The following is a 19,869-nucleotide window of genomic DNA, read 5'->3' on the forward strand; positions in this document are numbered from 1 at the left end:
AATTTTGACCCTAGCAACCAGATGGCTGAAATTGCAAACTGGAGAGCTGCTGAATAAAAAGCTAAATAACGCAAAAACCACAAATAATAAAAAATGAAAACCAATTGCAAACTGTCTCAGAATACCCCTCTCTACATCATACTGACAGCTCATTTAAAGGTGAACTAACCCTTTAAGTTAACCCAGAATTCTGGAGTAGCTGGGGGTCTCTGACACCTGGGGGGAGGGGGCAGACGTTGTCCCAAAGTGATACCATTGCCTGTTCCATCTGCAGTGCTAGGGGTGTGCCATTGCAAGGATCATGTGGATTTACCTTCATAAATAAATAAATAAAATGGAAGATCCAATCATTTGGGATCATGGGTGAACCATATGCAAATTTTCTCACTGGTTTTCTCTCTGTCTCAGGCTTTTGTGGATTTCTTCTCCCGGGGGCTCCATGCAGAATACAGAAACAAGGGTATCACCGTGCAGGTGAGTGGAAGGCATCAGCGTCGAGGATGCTTGTTATTGTGTGGTTTCCACGGCAACAGCGGCTGTCTTGGCAACACCGAAATCATTCACCTAGTCAGGAATGTGACGTACGAATCTCTCCCTCCGAACATCATTCTGTTTATTTGCCTCTTTTTAATCTGTCTTGGAATAACGGATAAGGGTAATTTAATCCTATATAAATATAAATAATTATATATATATATATATATATATATATATATATATATATATATATATATATACTGCTGTCTACATATCTTCCTAAATCTGTTCACTATAAAGATCACTGTACCCTAAAAATGTTCCTGCTGAATTGTGCTTAGTACAGGGAATACCTATGCTGCCATAGTTTTATGGGATCTCTCTGTACAGACTATGAGCAAACTTAGGGGACTGTTCCTGCTGAATTGTGCTTAGTACAGGGAATACCTATGCTGTCATAGTTTTATGGGATCTCTCTGTACAGACTATGAGCAAACTTAGGGGACTGTTCCTGCTGAATTGTGCTTAGTACAGGGAATACCTATGCTGCCATAGTTTTATGGGATCTCTCTGTACAGACTATGAGTAAACTTAGGGGCTGTTCCTGCTGAATTGTGCTTAGTACAGGGAATACCTATGCTGACATAGTTTTATGGGATCTCTCTGTACAGACTATGAGCAAACTTAGGGACTGTTCCTGCTGAATTGTGCTTAGTACAGGCAGGGCCGCCATCAGGGGGGACAGGGGGGACAAGCGTACCGGGCCCGGGCATGAAGGGGGGCCCGGCAGCGCTGCATTTTTTTGAAGATCCGGGCCCCCCTTACGAGCGCCCGAGCCGTACGTCTTGCCTCTTCAGTGCCGAATGCGGAAGTGCCGAAAAGCCGAAGCCGATGCGACGAAAAGACCCGAAGTCACGGAAACAGCCGAAGCCGAAGTCCTGAAGCGGTGAAAAGACCCGAAGTCACGAAAGGAGGCGAAGTTGAAGTACTGAAGCCTGAGTTCAATTCTACTGAACACCAGTTTGTGGTTTTTTTTTTTAATCCCCTGGCCACCAATGTATTATTTTAATATTCTATAGGCCCTGCCACCAATCTTTTTTTTAAAACTTTTGTTTTTGGGGCCCCAATTTTTTTTTTAACTCGTAAGGGGCCCCTTGCCACCATTGTTTTTTTTTGGGTTTTTTTTTTAAAAAAAAAATTAATTTTCTTTTTGGTGGCCCAAATTTTTTTAACTTGTAAGGGGGCCCTGCCACCATTTTTTTTTTTTTCAAAAAAATTTTTTTTTGGGGCCCCAATTTGTTTTTAACTTATAAGGGGGCCCCTGCCGCCAATGTTTTTTTTTTTTTTTTTAAAAAAAATTAATTTTTTTTCAAATTTTTTTTTGGGGCCCCAATTTGTTTTTAACTTATAAGGGGGCCCTGCCGCCAATGTTTTTTTTTTTTTTAAAAAAAAAATTAATTTTTTTCAAATTTTTTTTTGGGGTCCCAATTTGTTTTTAACTTAGAAGGGGCCCCTGCCACCAATGTTTGTTTATTTTTAGTTTTTTTTACATTTTTTTTTGTTGGGCCCCAAGTTTTTTTTAACAGGGGGCCCCTGCCACCAATGTTTTTAAAAAAAAAAAATTTTAATTTTTTTTTTTTGGGGCCCCAATTTTTTTTATAAGGGGGCCCTGACCATCAATAGCTTTTTACAACTTGTGTGGGGGGGGGGGGGGTTACTTTTTTAGCACTGATGTCTGTGTGGTCTTTTAACTGCGATGTGGGCGGGATATGGGGCGGAGCTTGGTCGTCAGTGTGGGCGGGGCCCAGGGGGCCCCAAAAATTTTGTTGTACGGGGCCCCGTGATTTCTAATGGCGGCCCTGAGTACAGGGAATACCTGTGGCTGAGCTGTAAGACTATACCCACCTCTAGCTTTTCTCTAGGGGAATGTAACATCACTGAGGACCTGTGGGAGATAATAAAGTTTTTAGCCTGTCTGTTAAGTCTGTGAATAACAGAGTCTTATGAAAGTCTGATCATGTAAAGGAGAGATATTAAGGTTGTACTTATATTTTACTATTGAAATGGTTTAAACTGTGACAATGAAATGCTGTGTTATTAAGTTATTGAGAGTCTGATTAAGCTGTTGAGGTGATGGGAGTTGTAGTTGAGGAGCATCTGGAAGGCTGTTGGCTGCTCATTGTCTGTATGAGGCTGTTGATGATCCTGTTCTTGTGATTCCCTCGGATTCTCCCACATTAAAATGGTTTTATGTTGTTGCCGGTCTGTAGGCGCCACCGTGTGGTTGGATTGTGTCAGTGCATGTGGTGTGTAGAATAAACATGAATGGGATGTTTGTTACACTGCAGAGATCTCCCTCCCTGTACAGTCCTGGGCTTTTCTGCACCGACAATTTCCACTGCCTGTCGTGCGGCTGCCGCTGTTAAAGGGCAACTATAGCTGGAAAATTGTTTCCCCCACTACCCCCTCATTCATTTTACACTCACTCATTTTTTAGGTTTACTTATCCTTTAAGCATTACAGCAATTACTCCTGCAGCTACTTGTCTGTGTGTTTCACTATATTCCATGGACACAACAATAACAATATTAATATATAATATTGAAACAAAACAGTAGTCCAAATTCATTCCTATTGGTTGTCTGGTTCCCAGAAAATAATGAACCTTGTTTCCAACACTGGACCCCTCTCCAAAAATGTCTGACTTGCTACTGACTCAATCCCCCTTGCATCTCTCCCGCAGAGCGTTCTTCCATTCTACGTTGCCACCAAACTGGCCAAGATCCGCAAGCCGACCTGGGACAAGCCAAGCCCTGAGACCTACGTCAGATCAGCTGTGAATACTGTTGGCTTACAGACTCAGACCAACGGCTACTTGCCCCACGCCATCATGGTGAGTCTCCTGATACACGAGGCAAAGCCGTAGTAATGTGTGAGGACTGGGGGTCAGGCTGCACAAATGGAATTATGGGGGATACTGATACTCACAAAGAGTGCTTAAAAAAGTGTGGGAGTAGTAAACCCCTCTATTTCTAACAATTGATAGGGCTGAACATGAGCACTTTCACTTTCCAACTTCCTGGTTCTGCAGAGTCACTGTTTGAGGAGGAGTAAGTAGTAAAATCAATGAAAAGGCATAATGAATGTATATTGGGTAGGGATGCACCGAATCCAGGATTTAGATTGGGATTTGGCCAGTATTCAGCCTTTTTCAGCAGGATTCGGATTCTGCCCTGCTGAACCGAATCGAATTATAATTTGCGTATGCAAATTAAGGGTGGGGAGTGAAATCGCGTGACTTGTTTGTCACAAAACAAGGAAATAAAAAATGTTTCCCCTTCCCATCCCTAATTTGCATAAGCAAATTTGCATATGCAAATTAGGATGCAGGTTCAGTGTTCAGCCGAATCTTTCGCGAAGGATTCGGGGGTTCGGCCAAATCCAAAATAGTGGATTTGGTGCACCCCTAATATTGGGAAGATGACCCTTTCCTTTAATTTTTTAATGTATCTTTCAATATTTGGGTAGAGTTCCCCTTTAAAGGGGTTGTTCACCTTTAAATGAACCTTTAGTATGATGTAGAGAGGGATATTCTGAGACAATTTGCAATTGGTCTTCTTTTTTTATTATTTGTGGTTCCTGAGTTATTTATAGGGATGCACCAATCCAGGATTTGGTTCAGGATTCGGCCTTTTTCAGCAGGATTCGGATTTGCCTGAATCCTTCTGCCTGACCGAACTGAATCCAGATCCTAATTTCCATATGCAAATTAGGAGCGGGGAAGGAAATAGAGTTACTTTTTGTCACAAAACAAGGAAGTAAAAAATGTTTTCCCCTTCCCACCCATAATTTGCTTATGCAAATTAGGATTCGGGTCGGTATTCGGCCGAACCTTTCGCGAAGGATTTGGGTGTTCAGCCGAATCCAAAATAGTGGATTCAGTGCATCCCTAGTTATTTAGCTTTTTATTCAGCAGCTCTCCAGTTTGTAGTTTCAGCCATCTGGTTGCTAGGGTCCAAATTCCCCTAGCAACCATGCACTGATTTGAATAAGAGACTGGAATATGAATAGGAGAGGTCTGAATAGAAAGATGAGTAATAAAAAGTAGCAATAACAATAAATGTGTAGCCTTACAGAGCATTTTTTTTTTAGATGGGGTCAGTGACCCCCATTTTCAAAGCCATAAAGAATCAGTAGAAGAAGGCAAATCTTCAAAACTATAAAAGAGAAAAAATGAAGGCCAATTGTAAAGTTGCTTAGAATTCGCCATTCTATAACATACTAAGAGTTAAATTAAAGATGAACCGCCCCTTTCACCCCTGTATTTAACAATCCACTGTGTGTCTCCCCCAGGGCTGGATTAGCACCTCTCTCGTGCCGGTCTCTGTTGCAATCAGTATGGGCATGAAGATGAACAAGGGTCTCCGCTCTCGCTTCCTGAAGAGGAAGAAACAAAAGTAGGAGGAGCTGCTGCCGGAGAAGCCGACGCCCCACATGGCAACCGGAACATTCAGCCCAGAGACTGCGCTGCCTAAACAACCAAAGGAACCCACTTAGTTTGCCTTTATCTCTTAACAGGAATGTGCCCCAAGTGTGGCAGCTCCACTTTAACTAGTTTACTAAACTACCTATGCAGCCTGCACAGCTAACTAGTCCGTATAAGTAGACTGCAGGACAGGACTGATCATGTGATCTGCACTATCGCCCTCTGTCTTTCTGCTCCCTAGCAACAGATTCAGCCCTGTGGGCGGTCTTTCTGCTCCCTAGCAACAGATTCAGCCCTGAGGGCAGTCTTTCTGCTCCCTAGCAACAGATTCAGCCCTGAGGGCGGTTTTTGTTCCCTAGCAACCAATTCAGCCCTGAGGGTGGTCTTTCTGCTCCTTAGCAATGGATTCAGCCCTGATTAGTAATAAATCAATAACAAAACACGTTCTGTCTTTATTTGTATTAATGCGTGAGCTGCCACATTGCTTGCTTTTCACACACACACCAGTTCCATCGGGAGCCAATCAAACGGCCTGTACGTTTTTGGGGCTAGACCAATCAGACTGGGGAGGACGCAACATGCACTGGGATATATGGTGCAAAACAAGTGCATTTGCTGGGAATTGTAGTTCTGCAACAGGTTACTGGGTGGAGGAGGAAAGGATCGGCCTTGGTTCTGTTGTGGGGGGAGGGGGTCCCATCACACTGCTGCTGTTATTATGATGCACCTCCCAACATGGTGCTGCTGGATGCAGGAAGTTGTAGTTTAACTCATGCTGAAGAGTACAAGATGGGGAGGAGTTTGAGAAGAATCTAATACAAGGGTAAGTAATAAGCTGGGTTATCGAACTGACCGTTCATACATGAGCATCTACAGTTCTAATGCGGAACTGCTGAAAGAGCGAAGCCATACCTGGCTCTGTGTATACAGTCTAGGATCTATTATCCAGAAACCTGTTATCCAGAGAGCTCTGACGTATCGCACTGCCATTTGACACAGCTTCCTATTTAAAGCAGATAATTATAATTGTTTAGCCTTTTTTTTGTGATCCAAATTATGGAAAGTCCTCTGATCCAGAAAGTCCAGGGCCCAAGCTTTCCGGATAATAGATCCCATACAGTTAATAGGCCTTGCACAGATCAGCTTGTGAATGTGATCTCAATGCCTTCCCCCTCCACATGAACAGCGATATCAGAATGTTAAGCAAGTACCTTCGTCCTTTGATTACATTGCTTTCAATTTTACTTCCCCTTTAATTGTTGTTGTTACTGTTCTCAAGTCTATTTTGACTGCTGCTGCCATAAGGGTTGCCATCTTTGCTGGTATGCAGCTCTTGCAATTTCAGCCATCTGGTTGCTATGGCCCAAATTCCCCTAGCAACCATGCACTGATTTGAATAAGAGACTGGAATATGAATAGAGGAGTAATAAAAAAATAAGAAAGAGGAGTAATAAAAAGTAGCAATAACAATACATTTGTAGCCTTACAGAGTATTTGTTTTTTAGAGGGGGTCAGTGACCCCCCAGTTGAAAGCTGGAAAGAGAAGGCACAAAAATAATTACAATATATAAATAATGAAGACCAGTTGAAGAATTGTTAGAATTAGTATAACATTAATAAAAGTTAACTGAAAGGTCAACCCCTCCCCCTTTAAGGAGTGACATCAAGGGGCAGGAAGTGGGCGTTTCAGGGCGGGGCTAGGGATGTTGTGGAGCAGGGATTGGGCAGATATAACACAGTACAAATAATGCTGTGAGGCCACATATTTCTAGTGCATTCTTATACTAATTGCTTTTTAAATATGTGGGATCGTTTCCTTTTAACCACATGCTCTGTCCATGGAAAGCAATAGGACAAGGTTCCCAGCCTTCAATAAATATATAATTTCTTTAAAACAAATCGATATGTACATTCACGCCTGCGGACTGGGAGGCGGAACTTTCCTTGCCTAGCCGAGCGGACGGGTTTCCTGAAACACAGGAAGCGGAAGCAGCATGCCGGCGGACTGACAGGAAGTGAGTGGGTTGCTGTGAGTATAGGGAATTAGTAACCCGTACGAATAGTGTGGGGATCTGCTGGGACGGTGTTTGGGGAGGGAATTCAGCCGGAGCTCGTGATTTCCATGTCGGTCCGGCAGTAACTGAGGGCTGAGTTGCTTCTCAGACAGTCCTGATTAATATTTGCTGTGAATAAAATGAGCCAATCACAATCAAGTATTGGTACAACTCGGGCGTCTGAGCTGCTGCCGAACCTCTTTGTTGTGCGCGTTGTAATCCCTGAATCAGAGCGTCGTCACGTGTGGCCCCAGCCTGTTTCTACCGAGTGGGGCCCGTGTTACATGTACTGTTAATATGAATGAATTGTGTTACAACAGCGCCACCTGCTGGTCAGTTTCCCACCAGTCTGACCAGCAAGTAGTCAAGGAAGTTGTCAGGAGAAAGAAAGAGGCTGATGTTCTTCTGCTTAGGAAAGATGTGAGAGAGGTTTCTAATTGTATTCCTAAGCAGAAGAACATCAGCCTCTTTCTTTCTCCTGACAACTTCCTTGACTACTTGCTGGTCAGACTGGTGGGAAACTGACCAGCAGGTGGCGCTGTTGTAACAAAATTCATTCATATTAACAGTACATGTATCCCTTAATATCTTGGAATTAAAAATAAATAAACAATGAACGTAAATTACAAAAGTGCTTAGAATAGCTCCCTCGTCAATTTTACAATCATTTATTTTTAAGGTTTACTTATCCTTTAGTGATCAGTGCAGTGGAAACGTTAATAGGCTGTAGATAATGAGTATGTACTAATATGTCTTCCAGAGTCTATTGTGCCACAGCGCTAGTGAGAACCTACAGTGCAATGCAGGACAAGAGGCAGAGAGCGCGGGTGCAGGGAGGTTGGGCAGGAGCTGCCGGACCGGCAAATCGACCAGGTAATATCTACATGCAACTGTCGTTCTACCCAACTGTCGTTCTACCCAACTGTCGTTCTACCCAACTGTCGTTCTACCCAACTGTCGTTCTACCCAACTGTCGTTCTACCCAACTGTCGTTCTACCCAACTGTCATTCTACCCAACTGTCATTCTACCCAACTGTCATTATACACAATAGTACATAGCATGTAAGTAATGTGTATTTTCCCTTCCCAGCGATGCCCTCGGCTCAGAGACCCCAGACGTGGGGCAAAGAACAGCCCCCCCAAGAGAAGCATTTTGTCTACGAGAAACCCCCAGAGGTAACAGTCCAAGCCCTTCCCCCCCCCGGCCCTTTATATCCCAGTCACTTTCTCTCTTCTCGTAGGTGCTGCGCAGAGTTCAGGAACCCAAAGTGATCGAGTAAGTGACCCCCCCATATGTGCCTCACAGAGAAGCCGTGCGTGTGACTCCAGGAGCAACTTGTTTCTTTAATTCTCTGTGTCTCGCCCTCTCTCTAGTGCCGCTGGAACCCATGAGATTAGTGTGTCTCCCTCTGGGGTTTCCAGGTAAGTTATTGCTTCCCCCCCCTGTGCGCTGGGTAGTGAACCCCAAAACACTTCTCCTTTAATGTTTTCATATCGGGAATGGCGCTGATTATTCAAATGTAAAAGGAGTCACTGTTGCTTTAAAGGGGTTGTTCCCCTTTAAATTAACTGTAAGTATGATGTAGAGAGGGATATTCTGAGACAATTTGCAATTGGTCTTCATTTTTTATTATTTGTGGGTTTTGAGCTTTTTATTCAGCAGCTCTCCAGTTTGTAATTTTAGCCGTCTGGTTGCTAGGGGCCAAATTACCCTAGCAGCCATACATTGATTTGAATAAGAAGAATAGGAAGATGAGTAATAAAAAGTAGCAATAACATTACATTTGTAGCCCCCATTTGAAAGCTGGAAAGAGTCAGAAAAAGAAGGCAAATAATTCAAAAGCTATATAAAAAAATTAATAATGAAGACCAATTGAAAAGTTGCTTAGAATTAGCCATTCTATAACATACTAAAAGTTAACCACCCCTTTAAGGCACAACCCTCGGGGAGTAATTCCTTTTGTGTCCCCCCCAGGCTGCGCTTGTTCCCCTCCTTTATTGACCCCCGAGAAGCCGATTGGATGTTTGAGCAGCTGCAGCGGGAGATCCCCTGGAGACAGAAAACCAACGTGGGCCCAGGTTGGATAATTCTCTATTGTAAAAGGGATTTTTTTGTTTGAGTTTTCAAAAACATTCACAGGGAAATGAGAGGGTTGCGGATTTGTGTGACTCTTTATCTATTGGTGCAGCTTCTAACAGGGGCTGCTGGGAGTGGTAGTTCAGGTGCTGCTGTTGAATACAGTATATGTGGCCTGAACCATTGTAATGAAAGTGGGTGACATCCTCTGCCTTGATTGGGTGAATTCACCAGCGATAACCCCCCCTAAGCACCAGCTGGACAATGTCACATGATAAAGGGCAAGTTGTAGCAATAAGAAGTTGCTTTGTGCTTGATTCTGCTTTGTGTTGTTCCTACATTTCCCCACTAGAGGGCGATGTCTACCCATCATATCCCTGTTACCTGATGCTAAACCCCAATTCACTTTGACCCTTTTTTCTATCTTATTTACTACCTAATTTATTTACCCTTTATATATTGGAGAAGAAAAGTGGTTTCTAGTTGTACCCCAGTTCTTTCTGTTCATGGGAATGGCCTCTCATTAAAGGGGTGGTTCACCTTTAAATTAACGTTGTTAATGATATAGAATGGCTGATTCTAAGCAACTTTCCAATTAGTCTTTGTTTTTTTTTTGTTTTTTTTTATAGTTTTTGAATTATTTTCCTTCTTCTTCTGACTCTTTCCAGCTTTCAAATGAGGGTCACTGACCCCATCTAAAAAAACAAATGCTCTGTAAGGCTACAAATGTATTGTTACTGCTACTTTTTATTACTCCTCTTTCCATTCAGGCCTCTCCTATTCATTTTCCAGTCTCTTATTCTAATCAATGCACCGTTGCTAGGGGAATTTGGACCCTAGCAACCAGATGGCTGAAACTGCAAACTGGAGAGCTGCTGAATAAATAACTCACTAATAAAACCACAAATAATAAAAAATTAGGGATGCACCAAATCCAGGATTCGGTTCAGGATTCGGCCTTTTTCAGCAGGATTCAGACTCTGCCTTACCAAGCTGATTCCGAATCCAAATTTGCATATGCAAATTAGGGGCGGGGAGGGAAATCGCAGGACTTTTTGTCACAAGACAAGGAAGTAAAAAATGTTTTCCCCTTCCCACCCTTCATTTACATATGCAAATTCGGATTCGGTATCCGGCTGAATCTTCTGCTAAAGATTCGTGGGTTTGGCTGAATTCAAAATAGGGGATTGAATGCATCACTATAAAAAATGAAAACAAATGGCAAATTGTATCAGAATATCCCTCTCTACATACTACTAACAGTTAATTTAAAGGTGAACAACCCCTTTAAAGCTCTTTTTTTTTCTCTAGATGGATCTTACCATGAACCCCGTCTGACTTGCTGGTATGGGGAGGTGCCGTATACTTACTCTCACTCTACGATGCAAGCGAACCCCCATGTGAGTATCTTACCCCTCTCTGTTGTTGTTTGATACAACTATAAAGGCTGGAGTGACTGGATGTGTAACAGAATAGCCAGAACACTACTTCCTGCTTTTCAGCTCTCTTGCTTTCCACTGATTCCACAGGCAGTAACCAATCAGAGACTTGAGTCATAACTGTTGCTTTTGAATCTGAGCTGAATGCTGAGGATCAATTACAAACTCACTGAACAGTTATGTCCCATGTGGCCCCCCTTATAGTCACTGACTAACTCAGAGTTAGAGAGCTGAAAAGCAGGAAGTAGTGTTCTGGCTATTATGTTACACATCCAGTCACTCCAGCCTTTATACATTACATTTTCGGCTAACTAACTATATTAGATACATTTTTTATTTTGCACAGCCTGTCTATTTAACCAATTACACACTGAACTGTTCCTTTAAATGGGCAATTTGGCTTTACACCCCTTCTATTAAAACAGAGCATAGGTACCATAAACGCAGACAGTGTACTTGTAGAACTGCACTTCCCAGGATTCCCTGCTGGTGAAGTTTAGGAGCTTGTGTGCTGAATACTGCCCACCCTGCCTTAAACCTATAGTTTAACTGACCCCCCACGTCTATATTCCCAGTGGCACCCGCTACTCAACATGCTGAAAGACCGCATCGAGGAGGTGACGGGGTACAACTTCAACTCTCTGCTCTGCAACCTCTACAGACACGACAAGGACAGCATAGACTGGCACAGCGACGACGAGCCGGCCCTGGGCACGAACCCCATCATTGCCTCCCTCAGTTTTGGGGAGACCCGCAACTTCCAGATGAGAAAGAAGCCGCCACCTGTGAGTGTCCATTCTGGGAAGGTTGGGTTGGCGGGGAGGGGGTTAAATTGAGGAAATGCACAGCGAGCGTTGAATCCTCAGCCAATGTAATATAATAACAGCCAAAGGTCATACTAAGGAACCAGGTACAGCTATGGGACCTGTTATCCAGAATGCTCAGCAACCGGATTATGAATCTTTCCATAATTTGGATCTTTATGCCTAGAAAATCATATAAACATGAAATAAACCCAATAGGCTGGTTTTGCCTCCAATAAGAATTAATTATATCTTAGTACAAGGTACAGGTATGGGATCCGTTATCCGGAAACCCGATATCCGAAAAGCTCCGAATAACAGAAAGGCCGTCTCCCATAGGCTCCATTATAACAGATCCTGTGCCTGTACCTTGTACTAAGATAGAATTAATCCTTATTGGAGGCTAAACCAGCCTATCTGCATCTTCAATGTATATATTAAAACAAATACTACAGGTATGGGATAGATTATCCAGAAACCCGTTATCCAGAAAGCTCCGAAATAACGGGAAGGCTGTCTCCCATAGACTCCATTCAACTAAGATATAATTAATCCTTATTGGAAGCAAAACCAGCCTATTGGGTTTATTTAATGTTTATTTGATTTTCTAGTAGATGTAAGGTATGAAGATCTAAATAAAGGAAAGATCCATTATCTAGAAAACCCCAGGTCCCAAGCATTCTGGATAACAGGTCCCATACCTGTACTTGATCCCAACTAAGATATAATTAATCCTTATTGGAAGCAAAACCAGCCTATTGGGTTTATTTAATGTTTACATGATTTTCTAGTAGACTTAAGGTATGAAGATCCAAATTACAGAAAGCTCCATTATGCAGAAAACCCAAGGTACTGAACATTTTCGATAACAGGTGCCATACAGGTATACAGGTATGGGAATTGGTTATCTAAAAAGTTCCAAATTATAGAAAAGCCGCCTCCCATAAACTCCATTTTATCCAAATAATCCACATTTTTAAAAATTTCCTTTTTCTGTGTAATAATAAAGCTTGTACTTGATCCCAACTAAGATATAACTAATCCTTATTGGAAGCAAAACCAGCCTATTGGGTTTATTTAATATTTAAATGATTTTCTAGTAAACTTAAGGTATGAAGAACGAAATTACAGAACGATCCGTTATCCGGAAAACCCCAGGTCCGGAGCATTCTGGATAACAGGTCCCATACCTGTATTGTTTTATTATTATTATAGAGAAAAAGGAAATAATTTTTGAAAAATAGTCTGTGGGAAAAGACCTTCCTGCAATTCGAAGCTTTTTGGATAATGGGTTTCCAGATAACGGATCCCATACCTGTACTGTATAATAACCAGACCTGCAATGAGCCTTCCCTGCTCCCAACTGCTGCAGTTTGCTGACTAGACCTGTAGATGGCGCTGATTGTAACAAAATCACAACAGCTTTGTTCTTTATACTTATTGTGTGTTAATTGTTGAGACTTTAGTGTTATATAACAAGCCTTGTACAACTCCCCACTCTGTTATTCCCACTTTCTGGAGCCGTGGATATAGTGTGGGTGGTACAGTGGAGCCGGGAAGATGCTGGGAAGTCACAACATTACTGCCCCCCACAGAGAGACGTTATTCAGTTGGAGGAAATATAATTGCATCATCCCGGGGAATGAGATTGTGAGCTCTTGTGTCAAGATCAGTGCCCCATGGTCCAGTGGGAGTCTCCTGTCTGTAGTCCCTGGGCTTGGATTCAGCTGATTCATGGTCTGGGGTTTTTTTAGATTAAAATTCTCTGAGGTTGCAGGGAGTTGGGGTTGATCAGCAACCTAAGGGTAACAGGGAATCCCTGAAATCAACTGAAATCCTAAGAGACTTGAGGGCCTTTGTCGGTGGATGCTGGGAGTGATCGGTTTAACACGCTACAGTACAACCCCCTTTTTACGTTTTTCAGGGGAACAGAAAAAAATGGTGTAAAATCAGGGAAATGTAAAATCAGGGAAATGTATTGTGTATAATATATATATATAGGAGCACAAAATAACAATGTAAAATGAGGGGAAACTTAAAATCAGGGGATGTAAAATTGAGGTTCCACTGTATATAGTCGGTATCTTTGTAGGGATCCACAGAACCAACTGTTTGGGATTCGGCCGAATCCTCAAATCCCTCATGAAAGATTCGGTCGGATACCGTTTCTGAACCCCAAATTAGGATTTGGTTGCGCCAGGCGTGAGGATTTGTCCGAATCCTTCTGAAAAAAGGCCAAATCTCAAACGGAATCCTGGATTTGGTGCATCCCTAATCTTTTGCGCTCGCTGAGATTCTATAACAGCCCCCCTCACCCCGAGTCTTGGATCCTGGGGTCCTATTCACACAGTGTGTTATTTAGGGAGGCATCGAATCCTTGGTAAAAGATTCAGCCGAATACCGAACTGAATTCGAATCCTAATTTGCATATGCAAATTAAAAGAGGAAAAAATGATTTTTGTGACAAAAAGTCACGTGATTTCCTTACCCGACCCTTATTTACATATGCAATTTCGGATTCGGTATTCGGCCAGGCACAAGGATTCGGCCAAATCCGAATTCTGCTGAAAAAATCCCGAACTGAATCCTGGATTTGGTGCATCCCTAGCGTTACTGCTCCCATATTGTTCCCTCTGTGCTGCAGGAGGAGCGGGGGGATTACACATACGTGGAGCGTGTGCATGTGCCGCTGGATCACGGGACCCTGTTGCTGATGGAGGGGGCCACACAGGAAGACTGGCAGGTGAGACGTCCCCCTTACCTTTAACCTAGGGTTGTCCCCTTTTGTGAAAAATGTTAACGGCCGATGGGGGGCGGGAACAAAAGGGGACGTCCGTGATGCAAAAGGGGCGGTCTGGGATGCAAAAAGGGGCAGAGCCACGTATTGTGCTGCAAAAGGGGAGGCGGAGCAACACGTGCAATGTCTTTAGATTTCTGTCGACTGCAACTGCCTCCTTAACTCTGCCTTTCTCTGCAACCCCCCCCAGCACCGAGTCCCCAAGGAATATCACGACAGGAGACCCCGGATTAACCTGACTTTTCGTACCATGTACCCCCAACCGCCAGCTCCCAGTCACTGAAATCTGCCCAATCACTGACGAGATGGTGGAACGAGACGGCGCATCTCCCGTCATTATATAAGGAATCTGGTGCTTGTGGATTCGTGTGAATGGCTGGGGGGGATCCCCTTTTCTGACGGATAATCTGCGCCTTTTCCTACAGTTATAAACGCTGATCCGACTCTCAGGAGCAGATTAGAGAAATAAATTCTGTTTAGAAGTGAAATAACCGGGTGTTGGTGGATGAGGAAAGCCGGACCGGATCAGTCCAGATCCCCCTTAAATCCTGTTTCTGTTCTTTATGTTCATTCTAAGATGATTACACCCTGGCAGGTGACAGTTGGGTTGGCCATACATGGGCCCAAAAGAGCTGCCATCTCAGCGGCTTATTGACCCTGGAATGGGGCCGTCTGTTTTGGTTGATGGTTTAGAAACAGTGGGGCTCATTTATCAACACTGGGCAAATTTGTCCATGGCAACCAATCAAATTGCTGCATTCATTGTTTTATTTGCAGCTGGCTTTAAAAAGCTAATCACTGATTGGTTGCTATAGGTAACTGTCCATGGGCAAATTTGCCCAGTGTTGATAAATGAGCCCCAGTGAGTTAAATATATTGGGTTCTATATATTGATTTGTTTATTTAAAGACATAACCTGCCAGATACAAATAAATATGTTGGCACTGCCTACCAGCGCTCATTTACCTTTAAATTATTTCGGAGCCAAAGGTATTTTTAATGGTGACCAAAAAGCTTCCAACTCGGTCCATTCAGGAAGAGTCAGCAGCTTATTGGTCCATGTTTGAAAAGGCCTGGCCGACTGATATGTGTCCAAAACCTGGACCAAGGGGTTTAGATGCCATCCATGGGCCTCTATACCAGACCTTGTACAATTGGATGACACTTGCTAATGAACAGGTACTGGTTGGTTGGATAGATAGAAACAAAAAAAAATGAAAAACAAAAAATAAATTTTTTCTTTATAGTGTGATTGGCCCTTTAATTATAAGGCTTATGGAACCAATTGTATTATTGCCAATGGAATCTCAACCTCCCAATTTCCATATACCACAAATACCTACTAAAATGAACTCCAGTCGCATGGAATTTATACTGTCCCATGTAAGAAAAACCACATGGCAGCTCCCATTCCTGCCTATATATAACCTCTTTAACTGTTTGCATGGAATTGGCTCTGTTTTTTTTTTTTTATAAAGTAAATTAACTGTTCGTATGATGTAGAGAGTTATATCCTGAGACAATTTGCGATTGGTTTTCATTTTTTATTATTTGTGGGTTTTGAGTTATTTAGCTTTTTATTCAACAGCTCTCCAGTTTGTGATTTCAGCAGGTATCTGGTTGCTAGGGTCCAAATTCCCCTAGCAACCATGCATTGACTTAGAATAAGAGACTGGAATATGAATAGGAGAGGCCTGAATAGAAAGATGAGTAATAAAAAGTAGGGATGCACCGAATCCAGGATTCAATTCTGTATTTGGCCGAATCCCTTTGCCTGGCCGAACCGAATCCTAATTTGCATATGCAAATTAGGGATGGGGAGCCAAATCTTGTGACTTTTTGTCACAAAACGAGGAAGTAAAAAATGTTTTCCCCTTCCCACCTCTAATTTGCATATGTACATTAGGATTTGGATCTTTCACAAAGGATTTGGGGGTTCGGCTAAATACAAAATAGTGGATTTGGCGCATCCCTAATAAAAAGTAGCAATAACAATACGTTTGTAGCCTTAAAGAGAATTTGTTTTTTAGATGGGGTCAAGTCCGAAGAAGGAGGCAGATCATTCAAAAACTATATCTAAATCACCAAAGACCATTCTATAAAAGTTGTGACACACCCTTTAAAGGAGAAGGAAAGTTACAGAGATCTATTGCCATGAGATCAGCCACAATAGTGCAGCTATAAGACTATATTTACTCTGCAGAATGCTTTACCATACCTGAGTAATCAGCTCTAGAAGCTCTCTGTTTGTATTGGATAGAAGCTGCCATATTAGCTTGTTGTGACATCACTTCCTGCCTGAGTCTCTCCCTGCTCACTCATAGATCTGGGCTCAGATTACAGCAAAGAAGGGAGAGGAGCAAACTGAGCATGCTCAAGCCCTAGCCCTGGAGGTTTAAGCTGAAAACAGGAAGTCTGATACAGAAGCCCATGAGTACACAATAGAAGGAAAGAAATGTGCTGTTTCTTTTGACAGAGGACTCAGAGCAGCATTACTTTGAGGGGTTACTGGTGTATTTATATAGACCTTTCTATAGTTTTAGCCTTTTTTTCTCCTTTAAAACCCGATCTTTCTGCTGTAGTGTCGCAGGGGAATCAATATGGCAGCTCCTGTGTAGGAATAGAGAGACGAGTTGTTTCTGTGCCAGGGACCAATAAGCCTCAGTCTTGATATTAGACAAATCCGTTATGTAACTAGTCGCCCCCATTCCTCCCCACTTAATCCCTGCACCCCTCGTTATGTGACTGCTCCAATGTGGGGGTGACATCTTTGTCTCCATAGCAACCAGTGCCCGCACACACACATCCTTATAAATGGGAGAAGCTCAGCTCTGTGGGCAAACGCTGAGCCCATGTGATGCCAAAACTCCTACATTTACCCTGATCTCCTCTGTGTATAGAGGGGCACATTAATGGTGGTGCCAGGAGCAGTTCCGCCAGTACTACGGGCACCCAGAGGGGTCATCACAGGAGAGAAATCAATTTTATTTCACTCACATGAGATGCCCCAGTTTCTTCCTCTGAACAAAGTATTAGTTTGTTATTCCTTCTGTCTTTTACTTGCGTCTGCGAGTGCTGATCCCTGGGCCTAATCCGATGGATTCATGTGGATCATCAGAACCGGGATTATCCTGATATTCATGGCTGAGTGGGATTTTATTCAGCAGCTCCTATGGGTGAAATAAACAAGTGCATTCAGCATGGAGAACTGCCAGTGACTAACTGGCGTCCTTAATATGTATATATTTGGGGTATATATATATATACATACACACACACAATTAACTCCTAGGTCACCGGCATTGCAAAGCTCATGTTGCCTTTAGAGACAACAATATTCATATTTAGCACATTTTTTTATAGAAATGTTGCTGCCCCTTTAAATCAGACTCTTTAGGGATGGTGGGTGCTCCTGCCTTTGAGGCTCGTTGACTAAAACTGGGCAGTAACCCATAACAACCAAGGACTGTTTGCTATGGGTTACTGCCTAGGTGCTAATTTGCCCAGTGTAGGTAAACGAGGTGTTTGTGATTGACTGGCAGCTGTTACATAACAAAAACAGAGCCCCCCCCCCTCCTATACAGGAAGCCCTTATGTGTCTGACTGCACCCCCTGTTCCACCCACTACCAGCCCTATACAGCTCAGCAGCCGGATGGAAGTCTTTACATGGAATTGGGTGTCATCAGAGCAGACTGTGGGTGGGAGGAGGCTGGGGTATAAAGCAGGGAGCCGGCACCACGAATCACAAGCAAAGAGCTCCAGCCAGAGAAGGGGGTCCTACAACTACATAGAAGGGTCCTACAGCGACAGAAAAGGGTCCTATAGCTACAAAGAAGGGTCTTACAGAGAAGGGTCCTACATCTACAAAGAAGGGTCCTACAGCTACAAAGAAGGGTCCTACATCTACAAAGAAGGGTCCTACAGCTACAGAGAAGGGTCCTACAGCTACAGAGAAGGGTCCTACAGCTACAGAGAAGGGTCCTACAGCTACAAAGAAGGGTCCTACATCTACAAAGAAGGGTGCTACAGCTACAAAGAAGGGTCCTACAGTGACAGAGAAGGGTCCTACAGCTACAAGGGAGAGAGCAAGATCACTGGATTAACCCTTTCCTGCTTCTCCTGGTCCTTCTGCATCAGCCAAGTGCACCCAGTTTTTCAGCCTCCATTGCTCCTGTCTCTACTCCTCACTCCTCACAGCATGTCTGTCTCTCAGGCTGAGGATCAGCTGTGCAGCTACGAGGAGGCCATTCACCAGAGTGTCTACTTGGAGGAAGACTTCTCCCAGCCTTCCTCATCCAGGGGTCCTCTGAGGAGGCCGAGGCACAGTCGACTCAGGACCCAGCCTCTGTCCTTCGAGGAGATCCGAGAGGAAGAAGAGGAAGGGGTCTCCCCCAGCGAGGAGGAGAAGGCGAAGAAATCCTTCCAGCAGTCTCTGGAGTCTCTCAGGAGAAACTCCTATCACTTGTACCTGCAGAGACAGAAGCTGGAGGGCTCCAGACACAGCCTGTAACTGTATGACTGTAACAGGGGTCTCTTATTAACCCCAACTGCATCCCTATGTGTCCTGAGCCATCCCTCATACCCAGCCAGGAACTTTACAGATAAGACTACCACCTCTGCTGGGTGCTCACTCCTTGTTCTGCAACTCTTGAAGAGGGACACTCCCCAACTTAAGGGCTGTCTCAAATGAATGCACTGCCGGGTCCTTCAGAGCCATTAAATGCCGGTTATTTTTATACCTTGATCTATCTATGCACTATGTGAATAAGCTGCTTGTGAGTTTGTATAGATACCCAGTACTGATGTAGGATACAGTATGCCGCACTGGGTCGCACTTCAGATCCCTTTGTATTTAATCAATAAACGGATTTTTTTTTAAGCCATTGTCTGTGTCATCACTTTTGTGCTTCGTCCCTGCCGAGATAGAGGTTTTAATGGGGCAGATAATCTGTTGTTTAGAAGTACATATTCTCACTGTGTTTTTGGGTTTTGTTCCCCTTTAACTGTACAAAGAGTTGCAGAGGCTTCTTATCCAGAGAACATTTTGGTTTATATTCCATTCCCATTATTAATTTTCTTGCTTTTCTCTGCCCCTTTTTTAACCTTTTGGATCATTTCTGAGCTCTGGTCTCTAAACGGAATCAATATGGCAAATCCCGCCTCCCATATGTATAAATACAAATATACAGAGAAGGAATGTTCTGGGCACACAATAAGCTATACCCTCATACTGTACTGTCTAAGGGAATCAATATGGCACCTCCCTCCTCCCATATGTATAAATACAAATATACAGAGAAGGAATGTTCTGGGCACACAATAAGCTATACCCTCATACTGTACTGTCTAAGGGAATCAATATGGCACCTCCTCCCATATGTATAAATACAAATATACAGAGAAGGAATGTTCTGGGCACACAATAAGCTATACCCTCATACTGTACTGTCTAAGGGAATCAATATGGCACCTCCTCCTCCCATATGTATAAATACAAATATACAGAGAAGGAATGTTCTGGGCACACAATAAGCTATACCCTCATACTGTACTGTCTAAGGGAATCAATATGGCACCTCCTCCTCCCATATGTATAAATACAAATATACAGAGAAGGAATGTTCTGGGCACACAATAAGCTATACCCTCATACTGTACTGTCTAAGGGAATCAATATGGCACCTCCTCCTCCCATATGTATAAATACAAATATATCGAGAAGGAGTGTTCTGGG

The 19,869-nt window shown here is 43.2% G+C and overlaps 3 protein-coding genes across 7 annotated transcripts in view; all 3 read left to right on the plus strand.

Annotated features, from left to right (window-relative positions):
• Positions 1-5,403, plus strand: part of hsd17b12.L (hydroxysteroid (17-beta) dehydrogenase 12 L homeolog) — a 47,197-nt gene extending 41,794 nt beyond the window's left edge. The window contains 3 exon segments of the mRNA NM_001094901.1: positions 409-474; positions 3,221-3,370; positions 4,831-5,403. Of these exon segments, the coding sequence (NP_001088370.1) occupies positions 409-474; positions 3,221-3,370; positions 4,831-4,938 (324 nt within the window). The 3' untranslated portion in view covers positions 4,939-5,403.
• Positions 5,404-5,767: 364 nt separating this feature from the next.
• On the plus strand, positions 5,768-15,083 carry alkbh3.L (alkB homolog 3, alpha-ketoglutarate-dependent dioxygenase L homeolog). Of its 5 annotated transcripts, none has more exons than XM_041589391.1 (10): positions 5,768-5,786; positions 7,778-7,890; positions 8,109-8,194; positions 8,260-8,294; positions 8,393-8,440; positions 8,994-9,097; positions 10,407-10,495; positions 11,110-11,319; positions 13,982-14,080; positions 14,325-15,083. In XM_041589391.1, exons 2-10 carry the CDS (start codon positions 7,818-7,820, stop codon positions 14,415-14,417), a joined length of 837 nt encoding a protein of 278 aa, XP_041445325.1. In that variant the 5' UTR covers positions 5,768-5,786; positions 7,778-7,817; the 3' UTR covers positions 14,418-15,083.
• Positions 15,084-16,636: 1,553 nt separating this feature from the next.
• On the plus strand, positions 16,637-19,012 carry LOC108713747. The gene has a single exon (XM_018257300.2). The coding sequence runs from the start codon at positions 17,728-17,730 to the stop codon at positions 18,643-18,645; it is 918 nt and encodes a 305-aa protein (XP_018112789.1). The 5' UTR covers positions 16,637-17,727; the 3' UTR covers positions 18,646-19,012.
• Positions 19,013-19,869: the final 857 nt, after the last annotated feature.

The sequence above is a fragment of the Xenopus laevis genome, chromosome 4L (genome assembly GCF_017654675.1).
Source record: "Xenopus laevis strain J_2021 chromosome 4L, Xenopus_laevis_v10.1, whole genome shotgun sequence".
Classification (NCBI taxonomy): Eukaryota; Metazoa; Chordata; class Amphibia; order Anura; family Pipidae; genus Xenopus; species Xenopus laevis.

What these genes read in the sequence shown, in the direction of transcription:
- alkbh3.L (XM_041589391.1), top strand. Translation starts at nt 7,818, where the DNA reads ATGCAGGACAAGAGGCAGAGAGCGCGGGTGCAGGGAGGTTGGGCAGGA. An exon ending in TCTCCCTCTGGGGTTTCCAG is followed by an intron (nt 8,441 to 8,993) that starts GTAAGTTATTGC and finishes TGTCCCCCCCAG; the next exon opens with GCTGCGCTTGTTCCCCTCCT. An exon ending in GAAAACCAACGTGGGCCCAG is followed by an intron (nt 9,098 to 10,406) that starts GTTGGATAATTC and finishes TTTTTTCTCTAG; the next exon opens with ATGGATCTTACCATGAACCC.
- LOC108713747 (XM_018257300.2), top strand. Translation starts at nt 17,728, where the DNA reads ATGTGTCTGACTGCACCCCCTGTTCCACCCACTACCAGCCCTATACAG.